Raw genomic sequence first — 27,760 nt, forward strand, 5'->3', positions numbered from 1 at the left:
GTTGCCTTTAATATTCACGCGTTCAGGAGGCCAGGGTCGGAGTAGGGAAGCAAATGTTTCCACTTCTGATGATTCCTCTTCATCACGACTTAAAACTACTTTATTGATTAGTCATTTAAAAATTAATTATAGAAAGGAAAAAGGGAGATGGGGAGGGTTGAATAGTTCTTGTTTCATTCTTGTTCTTGTAAGTCATAAATGTCTGGATGTAACAGTACTGTGTATATCTGTATGTCGTGTATGTCATAAATGTTATGATGAATTGAAAATGGTGGTCCCTGATGTAAACAAGAAGACAGTCTTTGTCTGGTCTGCATTTCCTTAACAATTGTGTGTATTGAGCCATACTGTATTGTACCCATTCTGCAATCTGTTAATACAATGTTCAATCAATCAATTAATCAATGTTGTGTATGTTGGGGCCAAGAAGACAAACTTGCAGAGGAACCCTATTGGCCAAACCTCAAACCCTCCCCCCACACTCTGTCTCGGTGCTCGTTGGCCTCAACAACGTCCTCAGAGAGGCTTGAAATACGCATGGGTTTGGCCAACTGAGACATTCGAATTCGATCATCATCTATTCGTGAACATGTCTGGTCGCGGAAAGGGAGGAAAGGGACTGGGAAAAGGAGGCGCTAAGCGACACCGCAAAGTGCTCCGTGATAACATCCAGGGAATCACCAAACCCGCCATCCGCCGTCTGGCTCGCCGTGGTGGAGTGAAGCGTATCTCCGGTCTGATATACGAGGAGACCCGCGGTGTGTTGAAGGTCTTCCTGGAGAACGTGATCCGTGATGCCGTCACCTACACCGAGCACGCCAAGAGGAAGACCGTGACCGCCATGGATGTGGTCTATGCTCTGAAGAGACAGGGACGCACTCTGTACGGCTTCGGCGGCTAGACTTCTATTCAACCAACTATCCTAACACCCAAAGGCTCTTTTCAGAGCCGCCCACTTAGTCACCGAATTAGTCAATTATACGTTAAACAACATTAATTTATTGTAATATGCATGCACTTATACATGCGTTTTTGAATTTTTGAATGGTTCGAGTTTGGGTGTATGTTTTGACAATATGATGTGATTTTGAAATTGTGTATAGAAAGTATGCATTTCGTCTTTTTTTTTTTTTAAATGTTTTAACACTACGCATGTTATGTCGTCTTACAGTGACAATATTAACTGTCCAACAGGCAGAGCGCGGATCCAATAATGAGTGTCGAAAAACATGCTATAAAGGCATAACAGGCCTGGTATGTTAGAGGTTATACGACATTCCAATAAGCCTGTCTATAAGGTTATTATTTATAGTATAGTGACATGGTTCTATTGGCTCTGTGGGGCGCGCCTTATACACTGATATATAACAACCCACGTTGTTATTATAATTTCGTTTCACCGCCTGTATCATTGGTGGAGAGATTGTATGAAAACTTGGCTGGCTGGTTCAGGCATATTTGACGGCTTATCAGAAACGAATGATGACGGTTGCTTACGTTTCCTGCCTTATTTATAGGAGGTCGATGCAAATAGTACTGCGTGGCTTCTACGATACGATTGGTTGGGCGTGGCGCACGTGTGTAAAGCTAATAGAACATGCATCTCTCTCATCGTGGGTAAAAAGGGAATGATAAGAAAATGTACACATTGACAATATTTTGGTTTATTTGGCAGTGCTGGGAAAGGTATTGAGAAAAAGTACAAATACACTAATAGAATATTACTGCAAAAAGTCCTCAATTTAAAGTACTTCTCATTTAAATAGTTTCTAATCAAGTAAAAGTATACATACAAGTATTAAAGTATCCTAGACCTACACTATATATATTATATTATATTATTATATGTTATATTATGATTATATATAATCAAAAGTAAAGATATTTGTTCAATAAAAGTAAACATGTGCTTAACACTTTCAGTGCCACCAGATGGCGCCCGAGTTAGCGCTTGAAGGCCACCATCGGCGCCAATGTTAACCTTAACACTTTGACTGCCGGAAAACGTTTAAAAGCGTCATTCCCGGCCATGCTCAAGTTGCCGAGGACGCTTTACAGCGTCTTTAATATCAATATTTCAAAAATCTGGGATCGGATTCATATTTCCCCTCCGCTGGCCTGAGATCCACCAGGAGGACCCACTGAGCTCTCTGGCGGTTCAGGAGCGCCATCTGGTGGCCGATCGGCGCAATCGCTTAACAGGAAGTGCAGTAGAGGTTGTGCTGGTCTGCCATATTACTTCCAGGCACTCGCTATAGGTCCCGGGACTCGCTCTCGACACACTACATAGCGATCGATTGCCAATAACTCGATAAACAACATGATTTGGACGTATATACCATTATACAAGCTGGAGATGGACCGGGTAAATCGACATCCCATAATGGTAAAATTTCTACTCTACGATGATCGCCCAACGGCGCACGGAGACTGGGGTGAGTTTTAGCGTGTAAAATGACCGTCTTCGATACTAACTGCTATTATCAACATTTGACCCACATTAGATGATTGGTATAACACTGCCCACGGAATTATAAACGCCCCCTAGCCCATCCGGTCAACATCAGATGACGTGTAGTAACTTCTAGAAGTAAGTCTAGTTGGAATTTTTTATATCGCGCTGATTGCCATAAAACTGTATTGCATCATCAATATAATGTATTTGGGGCTATAGATCACGTTCTGGAGAAAGCTGCAGAAAGAGATGAAAACATACTTATACATTAGACCATACTTTACTATGAATATGTGAACGTTGCTACACAATGAACAATACATATAGGACTTTGAATGGGCCCTAATAATGGCAATGTAGCAATAGAATTTAAAAAGTTATAGCGCTGCAAAGAAGGGGACTTTCTCTATAGACAAATAGAGCCGGCAACCTACGGTTGATAATGAATTTAACCCATGGCACCCAAAGTGTTAAAGTGGAGATGAAGCAGTGAACAATGTGATCCTAGTTTGTTTGTTGTGTACCTTGTGTAAGACAGGGTTCTATAATCAAATGTGAAATCTATCTTATTTGTCTGAAAAATCAAATATAATATCCCTGTTTTCAACATGGGCGCCGCCATTTTGTTGCTGACGTCATGGCTGACGTCATGGGGCTTGTTTGGTGTATACACTGCTGGTTAGCTGCCTATAGTGAATGGGTCAGTCAGTAAATAAAATGTTGCCTACAAAACAACGGGACCGCGGTGGTTCTGTTTGTATTGCTCCTGGCTGTTCAAACTAATTTTACCATGTGAGAGAGAGGAAAGTTGGTTAATTTCCACAAACTACCAGTGAAAAAAACAGTGTTGTTGGCATGTTGGCTCAGGCTGGCTGCACTCAGGCGGCGTGATCAGCCTGTTGGACAGGGAATGAAGATCCCCAGAGAACACTTCATTGCCTCGGATTATGTTGTTGGGGGTGGAAGGTTTGTCCAAAAGACCACTAATCAGCTGAAGCCTGATGCGGTTCCCTCGGTCTTCGACAGACAGACCGGCGTTAGCTCTCGGGAGCGATGGCTAGCTAGTTAGCACCAGCCGGGGACCGGCATTAGCTCTCGGGAGCGATGGCTAGCTAGTTAGCACCAGCCGGGGACCGGCGTTAGCAACCGGGAGCGTCGCGGAGCATTCAGCCTGCTGGCTACCTAGATCCACTTCAACCAGCGTCGCGGAGCATTCAGCCTGCTGGCTACCTAGATCCACTTCAACCAGCCGAGCGTCGGGAGCTCCAGCAGCTTGTCGATGTGCTAATAGCCTGGAGCCAGCTACCGTTAGCTTGCCGAGGCTCCAGCACACCGACAAGCTGTGTAGCCAGCTACCGTTAGCTTGCCGAGGCTCCAGCACACCGACAAGCTGTGTAGCCAGCTACCGTTAGCTTGCCGAGGCTCCAGCACACCGACAAGCTGTGTAGCCAGCTACCGTTAGCTTGCCGAGGCTATTAGCACACCGACAAGCTGTGTAGCCAGCTACCGTTAGCTTGCCGAGGCTATTAGCACACCGACAAGCTGTGTAGCCAGCTACCGTTAGCTTGCCGAGGCTATTAGCACACCGACAAGCTGTGTAGCCAGCAGGCTGAATGCTCCGCGACGCTGGTTGAAGTGGATCTAGGTAGCCAGCAGGCTGAATGCTCCGCGACGCTGGTTGAAGTGGATCTAGGTAGCCAGCAAGCTGAATGCTCCGCGACGCTCCCGGTTGCTAACGCCGGTCCCCGGCTGGTGCTAACTAGCTAGCCATCGCTCCCGAGAGCTAACGCCGGTCCCCGGCTGGTGCTAACTAGCTAGCCATCGCTCCCGAGAGCTAACGCCGGTCTTTCTGTCGAAGACCGAGGGAACCGCATCAGGCTTCAGCTGATTAGTGGTCTTCTGGACAAACCTTCCACCCCCAACAACATAATCCGAGGCAATGAAGTGTTCTCTGGGGATCTTCATTCCCTGTCCAACAGGCTGATCACGCCGCCTGAGTGCAGCCAGCCTGAGCCAACATGCCAACAACACTGTTTTTTTCACTGGTAGTTTGTGGAAATTAACCAACTTTCCTCTCTCTCACATGGTAAAATTAGTTTGAACAGCCAGGAGCAATACAAACAGAACCACTGCGGTCCCGTTGTTTTGTAGGCAACATTTTATTTACTGACTGACCCATTCACTATAGGCAGCTAACCAGCAGTGTATACACCAAACAAGCCCCATGACGTCAGCAACAAAATGGCTGCGCCCATAATGATAAATGCTTCAAAAATGCACATAACAAATCGTTTTTTCTTAGAAACTGCTTATTTTTATAACGTGATTTTTTCTGTGGCTTATCTAAATACTAATGTGATGCTATGAATATGTATTTATCGCACTGCTTCATCTCCACTTTAAAGGGGAACTATTTTACTATTTCTTTCACTATTTGGGCACTTTTACACAATTCCTGCGAGTCTATGGAACACCTCTGTAATATATTTTTTTTTTTATTCATTGTTTTGTATTTCTAATCAAGTCCTCAAAAACAGCATTTTTCTACCTCAAGATCTCGAGCCGTTTTGAGCCTGGGCTCCAACCACTGTGTGCAGCTCATCTTGTACCTCGCCATTATCATGCAGCGGTGTCTTTCTGACATCACAAATCATCACATTTTCAAATGACTCAGTTCAGTGAGGGTGAATATTGTGAGAGGAGAATTGGAAGAATGCGCCTATATGAGAATTAGAGACATAGATCATATTAATATAAGTTCACATAGCTAGGAAACAATGCTAAACACTCAAAAAGGCCATTTATAAGATAGTTCCCCTTTAATATCGCCTAATCTTTATTTTAAATTATGGCTATGTGTCTAATCTGCCCGTTGCTTATCAAATAATCCTTTTCCAGTCAGTGCTGTTGAGGCAGATTGTTTTTTTATCGCTTCATTTCCGTTTGAGAGCATTTTGAAAAGCACCCGTTTTCAGGTGAAAAACAGTCCATTCTGGGCCATTCTATGATAATCGTATTTTACTGGAATATTCCAGAACGTTGATATTTGTCTGCCTATTTATGAATCGTTTTCAAATAAACGCTAGATGATCAATATTATACGTACACGCACGCCCATTCGAGCCGCGCACGGATAATTGCTGTGTTCATTTCCTCTTGGATTTTTACAGTGAAACCGATAGAGGACATTTCACAAAACAGCTTATATCTTCATCAAAATGAGTCTGATTATCCTAACACTGATAACATAGATTCCTTACCTGACATCAGATGGTATCCAACTGGTATATTCCAATTCCTGATCACCTTTCGAAAAAATCGATAAGTGTATAGATCCAACGTGATACAGTAGAACACATGATTCCGCGGGGCTCAGAGGCTCCAGAATGAACTCTGATAACCCCGGCTGCATCAGTGGACTGGAAAATGTGGAGTACAGGATTTTTTCCCCCATCCATTTTCATTGAATCCATTCCAAAATCCTTTATGTCATCTGGGAGACGATAGGGGCCGCTTTTTTCCACATCTGATTGCCGGCGGCACTCAGGTAGACTAGGGTAGGCTCGCGTGATGCAATATGATTTCAGATCGCTAAAAATAAATAAAATAAAAAAAATTCGAGAAATCTCGTGAGTGGCTTTCAACAAGATATTAATAATTCCGAGAAAACTTGTGAGTGACATAGAAAGTGTTAAGACTCTATATTGATCCAGTCTCCTGGTTGTACCACAACATCCAGGTCAACTAACTGGAGACTAGTTTAAACTAGTCTCAACATTGTAACCACCATGTTATAAACAGATGATTATGACTATTGATGTCTGTGCTGTCAGGAACACAACTCCCCAATGTTAGCCTCCTCTCTCCATTGACTTCCATGGTGAAATTGAACACGGAAAAGTCACTGCAATTGCACTTAGTCAAGAAGGCAAATCAAAAACTATTTGTTTACACTAGCAAGATGAGACCATTTCTCACCATCACTGTTTCAAATACATATCTGCATGCAAATTTTCTTTCAACAATAAAGATATTGTTGAAAGAAAAATTGCATGTAGATATGTCTCCCAATCTGGTCCCTCACAACAAAGGAAATTACAGAACCCATGGCAAGACTTTACAATAGCGCTTATACAATTCATGGTAAATGTCCACCCTGTACTCACCACTGAACTGCACTCTCACACTCCTCTGCTACAACTTTTCAGAACTACACAAAAAAATCCAGCCACTAAATTATATTTTATGCTCAGAAATAACTCTTCCCCAACACTCACAGCTTTACTCCCAAGACACAATACAAGTCAAGAACGCATCACCAGATCAATCTCACATGCACTCATTCCAGTAACGGCTTACAAAAATAACTATGGAATAAGATCTTTTTTCCACATAAACACTAACATTTGGAACGAGATCCCATTCCACATCAGAGCAATAACCTCCATCTCACATTTCAAACAGGCCTACAAACAACATCTGATGCTAGAACACATCTGTAATCATTGATCTGACTCTTTCATATAGGTCTTAATCTGGTTGATACTCTCGATTTGTATTGACTGCTATGACTGTATGTTTGTCCTTGCTGTCCACAATGACTATAATGCAATGTCTTTGTCAGGATTATATGATTGTATGTAGTGCAACTGCCTATTTGTTTTGTATTTAAATTATTGTTTAATGTGCTGCAGAACAGGAACCTGCTGAAAAACTGTTTGTAACTGAGTCAGGACAGTTTAAATGTACATTGTGAAATGTTTTTTTTTTTTTACCACTTCCTGTATAAATAAAGTAAAATAAAAAAAATAAATGGAAAAATATTCAATTGTATGTGAATTTACCTCGAAACTATTTAAATACCTTTAATTGTCCACATAGGTAAATTGTCTTGCACTCAGTCCTGCAGTAAACATACTCTTATTCTAAATTTGGAATGTAAGAGATGGTCTTGTCACAACACTTGTCTGTCAACACTTGTGAAGTGTTGATTAAAAATATATAATATATAAACTGTATGTTAGCAATGTACAATAACACTGTACACACTGTATACACTGTTTTTGGACTATATTACACGTATGTTAACAATACCGACCAGGTATTAGTGCCTCGCAAAGTGCAGATATGAAGTTTTCCCCTTTTTTTGTATGCATTTAGGAGGTTTTGTTCTTCATCAACGATAAAGTTCTCTCCACGTTTGATATATTGGCCATTCAGACTGTAATTGTGATGGGGAATATATGCTTATATTTTTGGTATCATAACCGATTAGGCCAACAGTGACTTGTGTTAATTAAGCAATATCACAGCTATGGGGAGTATTTCGGCCCTGCGTCATGTGATATAATAACAGCATGTCACGAAGTGAGCTATTGCTTTTATAAAACAGTTACCAAGTAGCCTAATATGAAAGAAAGATTTACACTTACATTTAATTTGTTTTTATTAATACATAATAATGTTCAAAATAGAATTTACTTTGATTTACATTAATCTGTATGTTGCCATTTATTGTGCACCAACTGGCACAGGCAGAGATGGTATAAACAGCGGACTTATTTCTTGAAGAGGTGGCAAGATGGTACAAGGCAGAGCAGATTGCTTTGAGCTACCCCGTTTTATAATTATTGGCCATGGCCATGGTGAATATGTTATTTCTTAGCCAGCAGGTGTGCGTCAAAACTGTAATACAAACGTAGTTTGGCTCAAGATGAATCACCATTCTAAATTATTCTGCTATCCAACACAACCCATATAGCTGGCTTGTTCGACAGACATCTCATGGACAACTGCATGAGACTTGGATTGCAAGTTGTAAAATAGTTTGTAAACAGATGTTTTGCTCCAAATCTCCATTAACTTCAATTCATCAAGTATTTTGACCATTTATGGGGATTATCACAGTGGAGATATGCGAGAAGAAAGTATTCATGAATTCAAGGCATCACAGTATGAGTTGATATGAAAAAGTTATACTTTTTGGGTTAAGTTCTCATTTAGCCAGTAGAGGGCAGAAGAGTTTCAGCCATGAGTTTGTTCTGCTTTACTCTCTTCTCGACACAGGGCTTTCATCGAATTACATTCCAAAACTCTGTTGTACTCCAAGATGTTAAACTATTTTATATTTTAAAACTCGAGGGATGATGATTATCAACCGATTTAGTCTAGGAGTTATATACTCACAACTATTAGTGAGGGCATGCATGTACCTTGTACACCAACTCATTGTATTACACTGATACAGGCATTTAGATCGCCATATATTTGTTCCTTTGAAATAAATCAAATAAACTAAAACCGCGTAAACATTGTATAATAACTAAACGATGGGTTTTGTAAAAAAATAAATAAAAGAATGCATAATATATATATATAATTGAATAAGGAATATACTTTCATAGTTATTGAGGTGGCTCTTAAAAGAGCCTTTTGGTAGTGAATATACGAGGAGTCTTATTTAGGCACGCTCTCCACGGATGCGGCGGGCCAGCTGGATGTCTTTGGGCATGATGGTCACCCTCTTGGCGTGGATCGCGCACAGGTTGGTGTCCTCAAACAGGCCGACCAGATAAGCCTCACTAGCCTCCTGAAGAGCCATGACAGCAGAGCTCTGGAAGCGCAGGTCGGTCTTGAAGTCCTGGGCGATTTCTCTCACCAGGCGCTGGAAAGGCAACTTGCGGATCAGCAGTTCGGTAGATTTCTGATAACGACGGATCTCTCTCAGAGCCACGGTACCGGGCCTGTAACGATGGGGCTTCTTAACACCACCAGTAGCCGGGGCGCTTTTACGAGCAGCCTTGGTAGCAAGTTGCTTCCTAGGAGCTTTTCCTCCAGTGGATTTACGAGCAGTCTGCTTGGTTCTAGCCATTGTGATACTTCAGTTAGTTATTTCTAAGATAGAAGGAAATAAAGTAACACAATACGACAAAACATGGCTTTATATTGTCGGTTCAGTGGGGGCGCGTCTTATGCTGATTGGTCTATATCTGTGTCGCCGTTATCATTTCCTTTCCAACGCCTACATCGCCGTCTATCATTGGTGGAAAGGTTGTATGAAAAGTCCGCCAAAAATGTAAACCCACCCTCCTCTCTGTCCGTCCCTCTCTGATTGGGTGATGCACTGACTGCATCCTATACTGTGATGTCTACTCGTACAAAATATTGGGGCTCACTCTTGACTAGGAGTTAAGACTACAACTCTGTACAGTACATACATCTGCTTAGCACTATTACTCAGTTGTACTCATATATTTTATAGCGAGTTTATTCACCTGTATACATAGCATATTACTATTGCATTTATCTGTTATATTTGCACTATAGTTTGATGCCTTCTTTACATTGTACTGTAATTGCATTGTATGACGTCAATAGATTTTAATCTAATATATTACTTAAAACGTGTTGTACGAATAATCTTGAGGCATTCAATTTAATTGTAATTGTTCACATGTTCAGGAAGCCCCGCCGTGAGATGAGACTAGTGTACTGGTCACTGAAACGTCTTTCACTATTAAAATCACCGAAACGTCTTTCACTATTAAAATCACCATCAGTTATTAAGATTTACATATATGTACACACTGTATAGTTACATGGCAATTCCAATGGAGGAATTCTAGCAACGTCAGGAACCGTAGGCATTGCATCAGTGACTGTTTTAAATTAAATGCTAAAACAACAAATTCGGTGCTATGCCCGAGACAACGCAGTTTAATATTTTTCACAAATAAACTTATGTAGAGAGTGTGCTCATTCAGTGATATGGTGGGTGGCTCTGAAAAGAGCCTTTGGGTTTTAGATAGTTCGGGTTGAATAAAAGTCTAGCCGCCGAAGCCGTACAGAGTGCGTCCCTGTCTCTTCAGAGCATAGACCACATCCATGGCGGTCACAGTCTTCCTCTTGGCGTGCTCGGTGTAGGTGACGGCGTCACGGATCACATTCTCCAGGAAGACCTTGAGAACACCACGAGTCTCCTCGTAGATCAGACCGGAGATACGCTTCACTCCGCCACGACGAGCCAGACGACGGATAGCGGGTTTGGTGATTCCCTGGATGTTATCACGAAGCACTTTGCGGTGACGCTTAGCGCCTCCTTTACCAAGTCCCTTACCTCCCTTTCCTCTTCCACTCATTGTAACGTATGTAAGAAAACAAACGAATGTCGCAACTGGCCAACCGCCTGCTTCTTTGTACCCTCTCTGAGGACGTGGTTGAGACCAAGAAGCGCGCAGGGACAAGTGTGGAGGGAGGGTTTGATTGATTGATTGAAAACTTTATTAACAGAATGCAGAATGGGTACAGTACAGTACAGCTCAATACATACAATTGTTAAGGGGATGCAGACCAGAGAAAGACTTTCGTCTTGTTTACATCAGGGTCCCCCATTTTCAATTCTTCATGACATACAGATAGACAGTACTGCTACATCTATACATTTATGACATACCAGATTTGCAAATACAGTACTGTTTGTGATACAAAAATAGTCCAGAAAAGAGAGTATAATATACATTTGACGTATAAACTGTACATTGGAGGTGGTTGGGTGGGGGACACTGTACAAGCAACACTGTACATTGGAATATTGGTAATTTACTGTACATTGGAGGGGGTTGGTTAGGACATTTACAGGGGCCAATTTCGAATTGTTCTTTGAGAGTGGTTTTGAAAGTGGGTATAGTGATTCACATTCCTTTACAGCTTTGGGTAGGGCGTTCCACATTGATGTGGCATAATTGCAAAACGTGTTTAGTACCTTGTTTGAGCCGAATCTGGGTTTAACATGATTGGGGAGCTCCCTCTGGTGTTGTGAACGTGGTATTCACTGACCTTTGGGAAGTATTTTGACATGTACATGGGTACCTTGGTCGTGTAGTGTATCTTGCAGGTTTACATCTGAAAATGTTTTGAGGAAGTGTTGTTTTTCCAATATAATACATCATCCTGAGACCCATTGTATTACTTTTTTTTAAACATTTAACATATATATTATACATTTTTTTTTACTTAACTCTTCATATTTTACAAAATGTGCACTGTAGTGTACAACCGGACTTCATTGATCGTAAAACAATAAGATTCATAGGAATGTTTTGGAATTATGAAAATTGCATCCACATTGTCTTTTCACTGGCCAAAGTGAAACGAAGAAAAGAAAGCCTCTAATTTGATTCTTCTGAATTGTTCCTGTAGCAGGCAGGCCCCTTTTCTGAAGTAGACCAGTGTTCCTCTGGGAACCGTGTCAGTCAAGTACATGACTGAATTACCACCTATTCCCATCTGTGTCATTCTTCCATGTTTGCTCTGATTAAAAACCTCAGATCCCTACATTTGGTTTTGGCCCATGAAGCCGTCTTTATCAACTTCATGTGGCTCAGTGCATTGCTATACTGAGATATATTGTTTGTATATGTGATATAAATGGATGCTTGTGCCTTGCTAGTGAAATATATTGTTTTTATGTGATCTAAACTACCTTGTTGTTGTTGTCCTTACAGTATGCTATGCTGTAATTTGCCCAGAACAAAGCTTCTTTGTGGGTAGTGTACTAATATTTCATAACTGTCCTTTCAGAAAGCACTGAGCACACTACAGGTATAGTTCAGACCTCCTTCTTGAGTGTTATAGGGAGACAAATATATAAATAAGATGAAGAGGGTGGGGTATGCTATTGACCTAAATAATACATCTGTATTTTAGATTTGTTCACTGGAAGAAGACGTATCATCCCCCGTCATCTGCAGCTGGCTGTGCGTAATGAAGAGGGACTAAACTAACTCTGGCGTGTTGCCCAAGAAGACTAATAACTAATTACAAGCGCAACATTGACAAGACAAATTAACCAAACAGGTCTGAATACATGCAATTGTGCTTACCCGGTATGTACCGTTTCCATAAATGGGAAGAATGAATACTTAAGTCTTTATGTTGACGAGGAAATGTGTTGTTTTGTAATCCATTGTAACTAATGCATCGTTCTGCCGTGGTTTGATTTGATCAGTCCGCTAGACTGAAAGTTTAGCAATAAATTGTAACTATATCTATTATAATTATATACAATAATTGTGATTCATATCATGGCTCATTGAAACAGTACCATAGCAGTCATTACGTGGTAACAAATGCACCATGATGGCAGCAATTTATGCATTTCCACATGTATGGATGTGATATGCAGTCTGATCTATATTTTAATTAATCATTAATTAGCTTATGCTTATATAAAAATTGGCTTGGACGGAGTGAGACTCAATGTTCCCCGTCTGGTTCAAATTACAGATCGAAAAATGAAATGCATGTTTTGTATAATTAGAAGACCCCTTCCCCTCAATGTAGACTATTACATTAGAATGCATTGTTCCTTCATGGGAAATAGTGGTTGGCTCTTAAAAGAGCCTTTTGATGTGAACAATGTTCTGCTTGGACGCTTACTTCTTCTTGGGAGCTGCTTTCTTCGCTTTGGGCTTGGCAGCCTTCTTCGCTGGAGCCTTCTTGGGAGCAACAGGCTTTTTCGCCTTATTTGGGCTCTTGGCTACTACCTTCTTGGGACTCTTGGCTACTACCTTCTTGGGACTCTTGGCTACTACCTTCTTGGGACTCTTGGCTACTACCTTCTTGGGACTCTTGGCTACTACCTTCTTGGGACTCTTGGCTACTACCTTCTTGGGGCTCTTGGCTGCGACCTTCTTGACTTTCTTGGGAGACTTCTTGGCTGCAACAGCCTTCTTAGCTGCAACAGGCTTCTTAGGCTTTTTAGCGGTGACTGGTTTCTTGGCCGCTGGCTTCTTGGCTTTAACCTCAGCCTTGTTGATCTTGAAAGAGCCGGAGGCTCCGGTACCCTTGACCTGGACCAGGGTTCCGTTCGTCACCAGACTCTTGATGGCAGTCTTCACACGAGCCTTGTTCTTATCCACGTCGTAGCCACCGGCAGCCAGAGCCTTCTTTACGGCAGCAAGAGACACGCCGCTCCTCTCTTTAGAAGGGGTAAGTAAACATGTGCTTAACACTTTCAGTGCCACCATATGGCGCCAGAGTTAGCGCTTGAATGCCACCATCGGCGCCAATGTTAACCTTAATATCGCCTAATCTATATTTTTAAATTATGGCTATGTGTCTAATCTGCCCGTCGCTTATCAAAGAATCCTTTTCCAGTCAGTGCTGTTAAGGCAGATTGGTTTTTTATCGCTTCATTTCCGTTTGAGAGCATTTTGAAAAGCACCCGTTTTCAGGTGAAAAACAGTCCAATCTGGGCCATTCTATGATAATCGTATTTTACTGGAATATTCCACAACGTTGATATTTGTCTGCCTATTTATGAATCGTTTTCAAATAAACGCTAGATGATCAATATTATACGTACCAACACTCACAGCTTTACTCCCAAGACAAAATACAAGTCAAGAACGCATCACCAGATCAATCTCACATGCACTCATTCCAGTACCGGCTTACAAAAATAACTATGGAATAAGATCATTTTTCCACACAAACACTAACATTTGGAACGAGATCCCATTCCACATCAGAGCAATAACCTCCATCTCACATTTCAAACAGGCCTACAAACAACATCTGATGCTAGAACACATCTGTAATCATTGATCTGACTCTTTCATATAGGTCTTAATCTGGTTGATACTGTCGATTTGTATTGACTGCTATGACTGTATGTTTGTCCTTGCTGTCCACAATGACTATAATGCAATGTCTTTGTCAGGATTATATGATTGTATGTAGTGCAACTGCCTATTTGTTTTGTATTTAAATTATTGTTTAATGTGCTGCAGAACAGGAACCTGCTGAAAAACTGTTTGTAACTGAGTCAGGACAGTTTAAATGTACATTGTGAAATGTCTTTATTTTTTTTTACCATTTCCTGTATAAATAAAGTAAAATAAAAAAATAAATGGAAAAATATTAAATTGTATGTGAATTTACCTCAAAACTATTTAAATACCTTTAATTGTCCACATAGGTAAATTGTCTTGCACTCAGTCCTGCAGTAAACATACTCTTATTCTAAATTTGGAATGTAAGAGATGGTCTTGTCACTATAGTCTTACATGTGAAGTGTTGATTAAAAATATATAATATATAAACTGTATGTTAGCAATGTACAATAACACTGTACACACTGTTTTTGGACTATATTACACGTATGTTAACAATACCGACCAGGTATTAGTGCCTCGCAAAGTGCAGATATGAAGTTTTCCCCTTTTTTTGTATGCATTTAGGAGGTTTTGTTCTTCATCAACGATAAAGTTCTCTCCACGTTTGATATATTGGCCATTCAGACTGTAATTGTGATGGGGAATATATGCTTATATTTTTGGTATGATAACCGATTAGGCCAACAATGACTTGTGTTAATTAAGCAATATCACAGCTATGGGGAGTATTTCGGCCCTGCGTCATGTGATATAATAACAGCATGTCACAAAGTGAGCTATTGCTTTTATAAAACAGTTACCAAGTAGCCTAATATGAAAGTAAGATTTACACTTATGATGATACTCAACTCTTCCTCTCCTTCCCTCCCTCAGATATCCACGTCTCTGAGCGGATCTCAGCCTGTCTGTCCGACATCTCCGCCTGGATGACGACCAACCACCTCAAACTGAACCTAAGCAAAACAGAATTGCTCCACCTGCCGGCCAAATCCTCCCCCCTGACCGACCTCTCCATCACAGTCGAGAATGCAGCTGTGACCGCGTCGCCGACCGCCAAGAACCTTGGTGTTGTCCTCGACGACCAGTTGAACTTCTCTGCTCACATCGCAGCGACAACCAGAACCTGCAGATTCCTCCTGAGCAACGTCAGAAGGATACGCCCCTTCCTGACAAAAGAAGCCACCCAACTCCTCGTCCAATCAACAGTCATCTCCCGCCTCGACTACTGCAACGCACTGCTAGCTGGCCTCCCGGCCACTGCCACCAAGCCTCTTCAACTCATTCAAAATGCAGCGGCCCGCCTGATCTCAAACCTACCGAAGTCGGCCCATGTCACCCCACTTCTTAGGGACCTGCACTGGCTCCCCATTGCTGCACGTATACGCTTCAAGGCCCTCGACCTAGCATACCGTGCGGCAAAGGGAACCGCTCCCGCCTACCTCCGGTCAATGGTCTCTAACTACACACCCTCAAGACCCCTACGCTCTGCATCTTCTGGCCGCCTCAGATCTACTCCTATCCAAGCTCCCGGAGGGTCATCAAAGAGAAGCCGCCTATTCTCAGTCCTTGCCCCACAATGGTGGAATGAACTACCCATCCCAGTTAGGACAGCCGAATCCCGTCCAATCTTTCGCCGTCGACTAAAGACTCACTTCTTCAACCATTATCTGAAATGATATAATAATAAAAAAAAAAAAAAAAAAAAATCTAACCCCGACTAACCTTAATGTCATGCACTTGTCCTAATAAACTAACCTACACTGTAACACGCAACACTTTGATGAACATTGTTACTCAGCTGATAGAGTTATACCCTTCTTGCTGTCTTGTCGCACAGAACTTGTAAGTCGCTTTGGATAAAAGCGTCAGCTAAATGACTAAATGTAAATGTAAATGTACACTTACACATTTAATTTGTTTTTATTAATACATAATAATGTTCAAAATAGAATTTACTTTGATTTACATTCATCTGTATGTTGCCATTTATTGTGCACCAACTGGCACAGGCAGAGATGGTATAAACAGCAGACTTATTTCTTGAAGAGGTGGCAAGATGGTACAAGGCAGAGCAGATTGCTTTGAGCTACCCCGTTTTATAATTATTGGCTATGGCCATGGTGAATATGTTATTTCTTAGCCAGCAGGTGTGCGTCAAAACTGTAATACACACGTAGTTTGGCTCAAGATGATTCTAAATTATTCTGCTATCCAACACAACCCATATAGCTGGCTTGTTCGACAGACATCTCATGGACAACTGCATGAGACTTGGATTGCAAGTTGTAAAATAGTTTGTAAACAGATGTTTTGCTCCAAATCTCCATTAACTTCAATTCATCAAGTATTTTGACCATTTATGGGGATTATCACAGTGGAGATATGCGAGAAGAAACCAAAGTATTCATGAATTCAAGGCATCACAGTATGAGTTGATATGAAAAAGTTATACTTTTTGGGTTAAGTTCTCATTTAGCCAGTAGAGGGCAGAAGAGTTTCAGCCATGAGTTTGTTCTGCTTTACTCTCTTCTCGACACAGGGCTTTCATCGAATTACATTCCAAAACTCTGTTGTACTCCAAGATGTTAAACTATTTTATATTTTAGAAGTCGAGGGATGATGATTATCAACCGATTTAGTCTAGTTCTACATGTGCCATTTAGGAGTTATATACTCACAACTAGTGAGGGAGGGCATGCATGTACCTTGTACACCAACTCATTGTATTACACTGATACAGGCATTTAGATCGCCATATATGTCCCTTTGAAATAAATCAAATAAACTAAAACCGCATAAACATTGTATAATAACTAAACGATGAGTTTTGTAAACATTTTTTAAAAGAATGCATAATTTATATATATAATTGAATAAGGAATATACTTTCATAGTTATTGAGGTGGCTCTTAAAAGAGCCTTTTGGTAGTGAATATAAGAGTCTTATTTAGGCACGCTCTCCACGGATGCGGCGGGCCAGCTGGATGTCTTTGGGCATGATGGTCACCCTCTTGGCGTGGATCGCGCACAGGTTGGTGTCCTCAAACAGGCCGACCAGATAAGCCTCACTAGCCTCCTGAAGAGCCATGACAGCAGAGCTCTGGAAGCGCAGGTCGGTCTTGAAGTCCTGGGCGATTTCTCTCACCAGGCGCTGGAAAGGCAACTTGCGGATCAGCAGTTCGGTAGATTTCTGATAACGACGGATCTCTCTCAGAGCCACGGTACCGGGCCTGTAACGATGGGGCTTCTTAACACCACCAGTAGCCGGGGCGCTTTTACGAGCAGCCTTGGTAGCAAGTTGCTTCCTAGGAGCTTTTCCTCCAGTGGATTTACGAGCAGTCTGCTTGGTTCTAGCCATTGTGATACTTCAGTTAGTTCTTTCTAAGATAGAAGGAAATAAAGTAGTGATGGGTCGGTCATGAGCGACGCGTTCATAAGAGCCGATTCATTGCCGTGAGCGTGAGTCGCATCGCTCACGTCTGGCAATGAGTCGGTTCACGCGCCCCCCCCCCCCCCCCCCCCCCGGCATGCACAACAGACACACACAATGAACTCAACGGATATCGTCGGTCGGGGGCTCAACTAGAGTCTGACACGTTTCTATGATAAACTGAATGAATAGACAGACATTGACACAGACAACTGAGTGAATAGCATGCTACTTATTTGGTTGTATAGGAGTCGAGTGGCGCTAATGAGTGTCTTTTGTCAAACAACAGTAGTCTATGAATAGGCTATGCTAACGTAACGTGATGCAAATATGCAATTGATCACTTGGCATGCTAACTGGGAGCATCACCTTGATACAAGCATTCCACCTTGCTTCTCCATCAAATGGCTTAATGAAGTCCTGAACTCAACGGATATCGATATTTTTTACTTCACTTTGAAATATTATAGTGAAATATTTTGCAATGTTGTTGCATTTATCTTGTTGAAATCCTCCAACAGGCTCTTTTTTGTAAGTTGACTGGTTTGCACACCAATAATACAGTGCAATAATAGAATAGTAGAATAGATAGTAAAATTATGCAATAGAATGGCCAGAGTAAAATAGTGCTACAGTACAATCAACAGCGGGGTGTATTAGAAGGCTATGGTGAAGAGGTACGTTTTTAGCTTATTTCTGAAAATATTAAGAGATCTAGCTTCCCTAATGTCCATAGGTAGTGTGTTCCATAATTTTGGTGCATAGTTAGCAAAGGCTGCATCCCTGATTTTCATCTAACATTGTAGATGATCGCAATGTTTATCCTTTGTATATAAGGAGGAGGACCTTGAAATCAATTTTAAATGTTACAGATGATTACTGATGTAAACAGGGGGATCCTGATGTAAACAAGACGAAAGTCTTTCTCTGGTCTGCATCCCCTTAACAATTGTATGTATAATTGTATGTAATTGTATAACATCGGCCAAATTTTTTTCGCGCTCGCGCTGCGCGCTCGGGCTTCATATTTTGGTTTACGCAACTTCCTCCGGAAGTGTCAATAATCCGTGAGCCGTGAGTCGCTTCCGTGAATCGGTTCATTGCGGTGAGCGTGTATCGAATCGCTCACTCACTGAAATGATCCGTTTGGCACATCACTAAAATAAAGTAACACAATACGACAAAACATGGCTTTATATTGTCGGTTCAGTGGGGGCGCGTCTTATGCTGATTGGTCTATATCTGTGTCGCTGTTATCATTTCCTTTCCAACGCCTACATGGCCGTCTATCATTGGTGGAAAGGTTGTATGAAAAGTCCGCCAAAAATGTAAACCCAACCTCCTCTCCGTCCGTCCCTCTCTGATTGGGTGATGCACTGACTGCGTCCTATACTGTGATGTCTACTCGTACAAAATATTGGGGCTCACTCTTGACTAGGAGTTAACCTATATTGAGGACGTGCCTATTATGACAAGTTAAACGTACTGTCCTCTGGGAGCAACTAATGACGAAAATCACCTCTTACTGAATCATCTTAATTCCATATAGAATATTTATGTGGAGAAAAGTTTTGCTTTACCATATAATTGCCTTGTTTGACTCCTTATATCCTTTTGACATTTACATTAGTCGCTGAGAGCGTTCCAGCCAACTTAGTGTTTTAATTTCACTATATTAGATCAGATTAGATTCAAATCAATTGTCATTATACAGCACAAGTACAACGAAAATAAATGGGCATTTAACTAGAGTACACATGTAACAGTAAAGTGCAATAGGATAAAACAAGTATCTATAAATGAGTACTACTACTGAGTTATAATGCTGATCAGATGTATGTACAGTGTTACAGGTATAAAGACACTATGGTATAGTAAGTTATACTGGCCAGAGGTAATGGATATACATAGTTACACAGTATATCAAAAATATGATATGCAGGTGTATTCAGACAAGTGGATAGATATATATACTATGCATAATATATGCAGCATTATTGTACATGCTATCACACAAGAGTTACATAGAATATAATTTGAGGTCGTGTGGCAGTAGTATAGAGGCAACATAGTTCAGAGTTTGAACAGTATGAATATCCTAGAGTATAGGATTTAACTATTAATTTAACTGACTAGAAGTTAACCAAGTTAGCCAATATGAAGTACCTTATGTATAAGAATGATTCACTTTCTCCATTGTTATTGCCCCAAACTACAGCTATGGAATTCTAACTCATCATGTATAAGGCAGTTATACATGTTTTTAACCCTCCTGTTTACAACCTTATCCACTAGAAGTTAGCACAATTAAATAATGTATTATAATGATATTCTGGGTTCACTCTCTCCTCTGGTATCTCCACACCAGTTATGGAATTCTGGACTAAATCATATCTAATAAATATATTCTCAGATGTGGGTTCCTGGGACAACAAAGGTGGTTCCTGGTCTATTTTAGTATCAATGAGGGTTTTTGACTAACTCAATGCGGTTTTAGATTCGATTAAAATGTAGCAATTATAATAGAGCACAACTAAAATGTTTGGCATCCAACAAGAGTGAGAAGAATAGTGCAATAGCAATATGCAATGATAGCGATATTTAATGAAGTGATTAAACAGGGTATAACATTATATACATGGTAATATGAATTGTATGATATATATAGGTATAGAATTGTGCATTGTTCAAAGCGACTAACTAGTCACTATACCAAGATTATTCAGTAGGTGATTTGTTGCTCCCAGATGGAAATTGTAGGCGTGAAGACAGTGTGAAGGGTAATTTCACATCCTCCTCCTCCTCCTCCTCCTCCTCCTCCTCCTCCACCCCCTCCTCCTCCTCCTCCCCCCCCCCTCCACCTCCTCCTCCCCCTTCTCTCTTTGTGAAGTCATGATTTCTGTTTAAAGACAGGGCACCCATTCATCTGGCCTGATAAGTTTGTCAAGGTCAGCGCCGGCTAGAAGCCCTTTTTGGAGCCTCCCAAGAATGCATCGAAGGAGGCGTCTCTATCTCACTGTGTTAAGCCATTACAATATTGCTTTGTCTTCACTTTCACTCTGACAGACCTGTGAATATACACTCTGACAGACTGAAAGTCCGTCCGTATGGGCGTACTGTATTATTTTCTTTTCCAATAAACCTGTATTGTATTCCTTTAACGTGAGTCTCTTTCTGCTCCTGTTTTATTATTTCAGAATATCTAATTCGCAGTGTGACACTGTTTTAGGCTGCTGGATGTCCGTGGAGAACCTGGTGGTTTGCACTCTGATTTAAGGCCAATCTCTGTCTCTGTATTTCATTTAACCATCCCTAGAGACGTCAAAAATCCACCACATTCTTGGTGTCTGAAGCGGGGATGCCAACCGATCCTGCCGGTGCAGACGGGCTCTTCATCGCTCTACAACACAGCCACGTCTGGGACAGTGAGGAATTGTCTGTCTGCATCGGCTGGTCGGGACGGCATTCCACGGGCATTGCATGCAGCGTCGCGGCGAGTTGGGTAAGCAGGAGTGGGGGGGGGCCGTCTGAATGTAACTCTATCTGTGTTAAGATAAGATTATGTATGTGACAATGCGAGAAGTCAACCCTGGTTAGGCTTTGGTCACTATCTGTGTTATTGATTACATACGTGACACTGCGAGAAGCTCAACTTTGATGTGGGCTTTGGTCACTATCTGTTAAGATAAGATAAGCTACATACGTGACACTGCGAGAAGCTCAACTTTGATGTGGGCTTTGGTCACTATCTGTGTTAAGATAAGATTATGTATGTGACAATGCGAGAAGTCAACCCTGGTTAGGCTTTGGTCACTATCTGTGTTATTGATTACATACGTGACACTGCGAGAAGCTCAACTTTGATGTGGGCTTTGGTCACTATCTGTGTTAAGATTACATACGTGACACTGCGAGAAGCTCAACTTTGATGTGGGCTTTGGTCACTATCTGTTAAGATAAGATAAGCTACATACGTGACACTGCGAGAAGCTCAACTTTGATGTGGGCTTTGGTCACTATCTGTGTTAAGATAAGATTATGTATGTGACAATGCGAGAAGTCAACCCTGGTTAGGCTTTGGTCACTATCTGTGTTATTGATTACATACGTGACACTGCGAGAAGCTCAACTTTGATGTGGGCTTTGGTCACTATCTGTGTTAAGATTACATACGTGACACTGCGAGAAGCTCAACTTTGATGTGGGCTTTGGTCACTATCTGTGTTAAGATAAGATAAGCTACATACGTGACACTGCGAGAAGCTCAACTTTGATGTGGGCTTTGGTCACTATCTGTGTTAAGATAAGCTACATACGTGACACTGCGAGAAGCTCAACTTTGATGTGGGCTTTGGTCACTATCTGTGTTAAGATAAGCTACATACGTGACACTGCGAGAAGCTCAACTTTGATGTGGGCTTTGGTCACTATCTGTGTTAAGATAAGCTACATACGTGACACTGCGAGAAGCTCAACTTTGATGTGGGCTTTGGTCACTATCTGTGTTAAGATAAGCTACATACGTGCTTAAAGGGCTACATACGTGACACTGCGAGAAGCTCAACTTTGATGTGGGCTTTGGTCACTATCTGTGTTAAGATAAGATAAGCTACATACGTGACACTGCGAGAAGCTCAACTTTGATGTGGGCTTTGGTCACTATCTGTGTTAAGATAAGCTACATACGTGACACTGCGAGAAGCTCAACTTTGATGTGGGCTTTGGTCACTATCTGTGTTAAGATAAGCTACATACGTGACACTGCGAGAAGCTCAACTTTGATGTGGGCTTTGGTCACTATCTGTGTTAAGATAAGCTACATACGTGCTTAAAGGGATTGGGTGACACTACGATAAGTTTCAACCCTGGTTGAATTATAACCTTCTCCTCCTCCTTCCCTCCTCCTCTCCAACCTCCTCCTCGCCCTCCGCTCTTTGTGAAGTCAGCAGTTAGGCTTTGGTCACTATCTGTGTTTATCTCTATCATGCTTTTCCAATGTTATACCTGCTCTGCCACTGCACAGCAGTTAGGCATTTTTTTATTTATTTTCCTTTGGCCTCTATTCAAATGTTCTAAATTCCATAGACACTGTCTTATACAGCTTATTGAGGCACTTGTCTTTCCGCCATCACAGCGTTTGTAATACCAGCGTCCTAAAGTTGGATTTGTCATTCCTTTTGATATTTGATTGCATGTTACAACTTGTAACCCCTGGTGGTCACTATTTCCACATGTTTCAACTTGGGCGACAGCTAACTGTAAACAGTTTTTTTTCCCCTTTGTTTCCAGCCAGTACAACTATGTTGTATATCCAGACATGTAACACACTGACCATGTTTGAAATTGTTGTTGTTTTTTTTTGTTTTTTTATTTCTTTTCCTTTCACCGACGCAATCTCATTAACGCGACGCATGACATCCAAGATGCAGTACTAGTCAATGCTGTGGAACTCAGATCTATGGAATGTGAGGGGGAGGATGGTGCGTTTCTCTCAGCGCAGGAGAAAGAAGATAACGAATATGCACCAGGGCCGTACTTCCCACTGCAGGGCCACGCTGTCCCTGGGCAACCACACCACCTAGGGGCCCCATCTCCACCGGCACACCAGCCACCATACCCATATGAACCCGCGGAGGACGACGACAACCTAATCAGGTTCAGTCCCAAGTCCAACAGGAACCGCCTGCTCAACATCTCGCATGATATGGCAACACCACAGCAGGGCCGGTGCTACGGAAGCGGGGCCCAGGGATCAGTGGAGGCCCTGGGAGGGCAACTGGGACAGGAACTCCAGCTAAGCTCCCTGTGCGATAGCCCCGCCCTGCCACGAAGATAAGAACGCACCGCTGCTGGGATCCACAGGAACCCCTACCACGCACCCCAGTCGGCAATACAAGCCCTTTTGCATAAGTAGGACCTACCCCACCACGCCAACAACGGCCCCGGCCTGTACAAACAACGAATATCCTACCTCCCTACTCCCTGCACCTGGTGTGCTGCTGTATTCAACTATGGGGATGACTGCTACTGTACTCAACGGCATCCAGCCTCCTTGCAACAGATATATATCGTTCTGTGTGTGAAGGAGTGGGAAGACACCTGACTGCTACTGTACTCAACGGCATCCAGCCTCCTTACAACAGATATATCGTTCTGTGTGTGAAGGAGTGGGAAGACACCTGACTGCTACTGTACTCAACGGCATCCAGCCTCCTTGCAACAGATATATATCGTTCTGTGTGTGAAGGAGTGGGAAGACACCTGACTGCTACTGTGTCCCCGGCCTGGGACTCCTCCCCTTTTCAATTTGCACCTGAACTTTTTTTCCCCCTTTTCTTTCTTTCTCAAGAGTTATTGTTCTACCTTATTATGTTTTTTTTATTTTTTTTATTGTACCTAAGGATGCAACATTTTGCAATTACCTGCTTGGAATTATCGTCCTACTTAGCCAAGTATGACATTATGATGTATTAATGTTGATTGATTTGATGTTCTGCATGGTGTCTTGAGACTGTGGTTTAGTGATATTGATGGTTGAAATTACCAGGATGTGCCAAAAATGGCACAAAGTGGGGAATGTGAAGGGTAATTTCACATCCTCCTCCTCCTCCTCCTCCTCCTCCTCCTCCTCCACCCCCTCCTCCTCCTCCTCCCCCCCCCCTCCACCTCCTCCTCCCCCTTCTCTCTTTGTGAAGTCATGATTTCTGTTTAAAGACAGGGCACCCATTCATCTGGCCTGATAAGTTTGTCAAGGTCAGCGCCGGCTAGAAGCCCTTTTTGGAGCCTCCCAAGAATGCATCGAAGGAGGCGTCTCTATCTCACTGTGTTAAGCCATTACAATATTGCTTTGTCTTCACTTTCACTCTGACAGACCTGTGAATATACACTCTGACAGACTGAAAGTCCGTCCGTATGGGCGTACTGTATTATTTTCTTTTCCAATAAACCTGTATTGTATTCCTTTAACGTGAGTCTCTTTCTGCTCCTGTTTTATTATTTCAGAATATCTAATTCGCAGTGTGACACTGTTTTAGGCTGCTGGATGTCCGTGGAGAACCTGGTGGTTTGCACTCTGATTTAAGGCCAATCTCTTGTCTCTGTATTTCATTTAACCATCCCTAGAGACGTCAAAAATCCACCACAACAGTACATTTAAATAGTCATAATAGGCATGGTTATAGAAGTATTGCTGTCTCTGTAATATGTGGGTGGCTCTGAAAAGAGCCTTTGTGGAGTTTGTCGAAGAGGCTAAATAATTTACTTCTTGGCAGCCTTCTCTGTCTTCTTGGGCAGAAGGACAGCCTGGATGTTGGGCAGCACACCACCCTGGGCGATGGTCACTCCTCCCAGCAGTTTGTTGAGCTCCTCGTCGTTACGCACGGCCAGCTGCAGATGACGGGGGATGATACGACTCTTCTTGTTGTCACGAGCAGCGTTTCCAGCCAACTCCAAGATCTCAGCGGTCAGATATTCCAGCACAGCGGCCAGATAAACCGGAGCACCGGCTCCAACACGATGAGCATAATTGCCTTTACGCAGCAGTCTGTGGACACGACCCACGGGGAACTGCAGCCCGGCGCGAGAGGAGCGAGTCTTGGCCTTAGCTCTGGCCTTTCCTCCAGTCTTGCCTCTTCCAGACATGTTTATTATTCTCTTACGTTAAACGAGTTAGAAAATGAATGCAGTGAGTTGGAGAGTAACCTTTTATTGTCAGGCTTGTGTTTTCTCACCCAATCAGGAAAGACGTTTTGTTGGCGGTGTTTCCAAAAGACCAGTCCTCCAATAATCGTGTGAGATGTAGGCGGAGTAACGAACTCCCAGAGTGGAGACCAATCAGCAACGACTGCGCCTCCGCGTTAGTATGGCCAGAGTTTCGTCACAGCAGCGTATTATTCTTGTTGAAGTGAAGACTAACACGTAGTTTCTCATAATGGCCAGAACTAACTAACATAATTGATCTAATAGTTATCGATTACACTGCTGACAAGTAATACATATGACCCTATATGGTTAAAAATAAATACAATCCGAACTATCATGTTTGCTCCTTGTCTGGAGTCCATTTGGGTTAAGCCTGCATGCTTTCTCCATTTCCAAAATGGTTTCGTCAGTGTGGTCCGGTACTGTCCATGGTGCAGAAATAGGTTAGATTTTCCAGTGCCTACAAGTAGCGAATACACGCTTCCAAACTAAAATGTTTATTTTATTATTTTCCTTTAGGGATTTACATACCTGTATATACTATATATACATATTCCTTCCCTACTCTTACTGATTACCCTGCTTGCCAGTATGTACCGGTCCATAGTGTCTTTATAGCTGTATCACTGTACATATTAAGACTACAACTCTGTACAGTACATACATCTGCTTAGCACTATTACTCAGTTGTACTCATATTTTATAGCGAGTTTATTCACCTGTATACATAGCATATTACTATTGCATTTATCTGTTATATTTGCACTATAGTTTGATGCCTTCTTTACATTGTACTGTAATTGCATTGTATGACGTCAATCGATTTTAATCTAATATATTACTTAAAACGTGTTGTACGAATAATCTTGAGGCATTCAATTTAATTGTAATTGTTCACATGTTCAGGAAGCCCCGCCGTGAGATGAGACTAGTGTACTGGTCACTGAAACGTCTTTCACTATTAAAATCACCGAAACGTCTTTCACTATTAAAATCACCATCAGTTATTAAGATTTACATATATGTACACACTGTATAGTTACATGGCAATTCCAATGGAGGAATTCTAGCAACGTCAGGAACCGTAGGCATTGCATCAGTGACTGTTTTAAATTAAATGCTAAAACAACAAATTCGGTGCTATGCCCGAGACAACGCAGTTTAATATTTTTCACAAATAAACGTATGTAGAGAGTGTGCTCATTCAGTGATAAGGTGGGTGGCTCTGAAAAGAGCCTTTGGGTTTTAGATAGTTCGGGTTGAATAAAAAGTCTAGCCGCCGAAGCCGTACAGAGTGCGTCCCTGTCTCTTCAGAGCATAGACCACATCCATGGCGGTCACAGTCTTCCTCTTGGCGTGCTCTGTGTAGGTGACGGCGTCACGGATCACATTCTCCAGGAAGACCTTGAGAACACCACGAGTCTCCTCGTAGATCAGACCGGAGATACGCTTCACTCCGCCACGACGAGCCAGACGACGGATAGCGGGTTTGGTGATTCCCTGGATGTTATCACGAAGCACTTTGCGGTGACGCTTAGCGCCTCCTTTACCAAGTCCCTTACCTCCCTTTCCTCTTCCACTCATTGTAACGTATGTAAGAAAACAAACGAATGTCGCAACTGGCCAACCGCCTGCTTCTTTGTACCCTCTCTGAGGACGTGGTTGAGACCAAGAAGCGCGCAGGGACAAGTGTGGAGGGAGGGTTTGATTGATTGATTGAAAACTTTATTAACAGAATGCAGAATGAGTACAGTACAGTACAGCTCAATACATACAATTGTTAAGGGGATGCAGACCAGAGAAAGACTTTCGTCTTGTTTACATCAGGGTCCCCCATTTTCAATTCTTCATGACATACAGATAGACAGTACTGCTACATCTATACATTTATGACATACCAGATTTGCAAATACAGTACTGTTTGTGATACAAAAATAGTCCAGAAAAGAGAGTATAATATACATTTGACGTATAAACTGTACATTGGAGGTGGTTGGGTGGGGGACACTGTACAAGCAACACTGTACATTGGAATATTGACAAAACCATACTTGGTAATTTACTGTACATTGGAGGGGGTTGGTTAGGACATTTACAGGGGCCAGTTTCGAATTGTTCTTTGAGAGTGGTTTTGAAAGTGGGTATAGTGATTCACATTCCTTTACAGCTTTGGGTAGGGCGTTCCACATTGATGTGGCATAATTGCAAAACGTGTTTAGTACCTTGTTTGAGCCGAATCTGGGTTTAACATGATTGGGGAGCTCCCTCTGGTGTTGTGAACGTGGTATTCACTGACCTTTGGGAAGTATTTTGACATGTACATGGGTACCTTGGTCGTGTAGTGTATCTTGCAGGTTTACATCTGAAAATGTTTTGAGGAAGTGTTGTTTTTCCAATATAATACATCATCCTGAGACCCATTGTATTACTTTTTTTTAAACATTTAACATATATATTATACATTTTTTTTACTTAACTCTTCATATTTTACAAAAT

At 42.0% G+C, this 27,760-nt stretch overlaps 6 protein-coding genes across 6 annotated transcripts; 1 reads left to right on the top strand and 5 right to left on the bottom strand.

The window, feature by feature from the left end:
• Positions 1 to 589: 589 nt before the first annotated feature.
• Positions 590 to 901, top strand: LOC311238363 (histone H4; the record flags this gene model as incomplete). The annotated part of the gene is made up of 1 exon (XM_084326396.1): positions 590 to 901. The coding sequence occupies one exon, from the start codon at positions 590 to 592 to the stop codon at positions 899 to 901; it is 312 nt and encodes a 103-aa protein (XP_084182522.1).
• Positions 902 to 8,915: 8,014 nt separating this feature from the next.
• LOC311238346 (histone H3.2) lies at positions 8,916 to 9,326 on the bottom strand (the record flags this gene model as incomplete). Its single annotated transcript, XM_084326379.1, has 1 exon — positions 8,916 to 9,326. One exon carries the CDS (start codon positions 9,324 to 9,326, stop codon positions 8,916 to 8,918), a length of 411 nt encoding a protein of 136 aa, XP_084182505.1.
• Positions 9,327 to 10,281: 955 nt separating this feature from the next.
• LOC311238366 (histone H4) lies at positions 10,282 to 10,593 on the bottom strand (the record flags this gene model as incomplete). Its single annotated transcript, XM_084326399.1, has 1 exon — positions 10,282 to 10,593. One exon carries the CDS (start codon positions 10,591 to 10,593, stop codon positions 10,282 to 10,284), a length of 312 nt encoding a protein of 103 aa, XP_084182525.1.
• Positions 10,594 to 17,080: 6,487 nt separating this feature from the next.
• On the bottom strand, positions 17,081 to 17,491 carry LOC311238344 (histone H3.2; the record flags this gene model as incomplete). The annotated part of the gene is made up of 1 exon (XM_084326377.1): positions 17,081 to 17,491. The coding sequence occupies one exon, from the start codon at positions 17,489 to 17,491 to the stop codon at positions 17,081 to 17,083; it is 411 nt and encodes a 136-aa protein (XP_084182503.1).
• Positions 17,492 to 24,820: 7,329 nt separating this feature from the next.
• Positions 24,821 to 25,204, bottom strand: LOC311238354 (histone H2A; the record flags this gene model as incomplete). Its single annotated transcript, XM_084326387.1, has 1 exon — positions 24,821 to 25,204. One exon carries the CDS (start codon positions 25,202 to 25,204, stop codon positions 24,821 to 24,823), a length of 384 nt encoding a protein of 127 aa, XP_084182513.1.
• A 1,332-nt stretch (positions 25,205 to 26,536) lies between these two features.
• LOC311238367 (histone H4) lies at positions 26,537 to 26,848 on the bottom strand (the record flags this gene model as incomplete). Its single annotated transcript, XM_084326400.1, has 1 exon — positions 26,537 to 26,848. The coding sequence occupies one exon, from the start codon at positions 26,846 to 26,848 to the stop codon at positions 26,537 to 26,539; it is 312 nt and encodes a 103-aa protein (XP_084182526.1).
• Between the last annotated feature and the right edge of the window lie 912 nt (positions 26,849 to 27,760).

This window comes from Notolepis coatsorum (genome assembly GCF_963971535.1).
Source record: "Notolepis coatsorum genome assembly, chromosome: 12".
In the NCBI taxonomy this organism is placed as follows: domain Eukaryota; kingdom Metazoa; phylum Chordata; class Actinopteri; order Aulopiformes; family Paralepididae; genus Notolepis; species Notolepis coatsorum.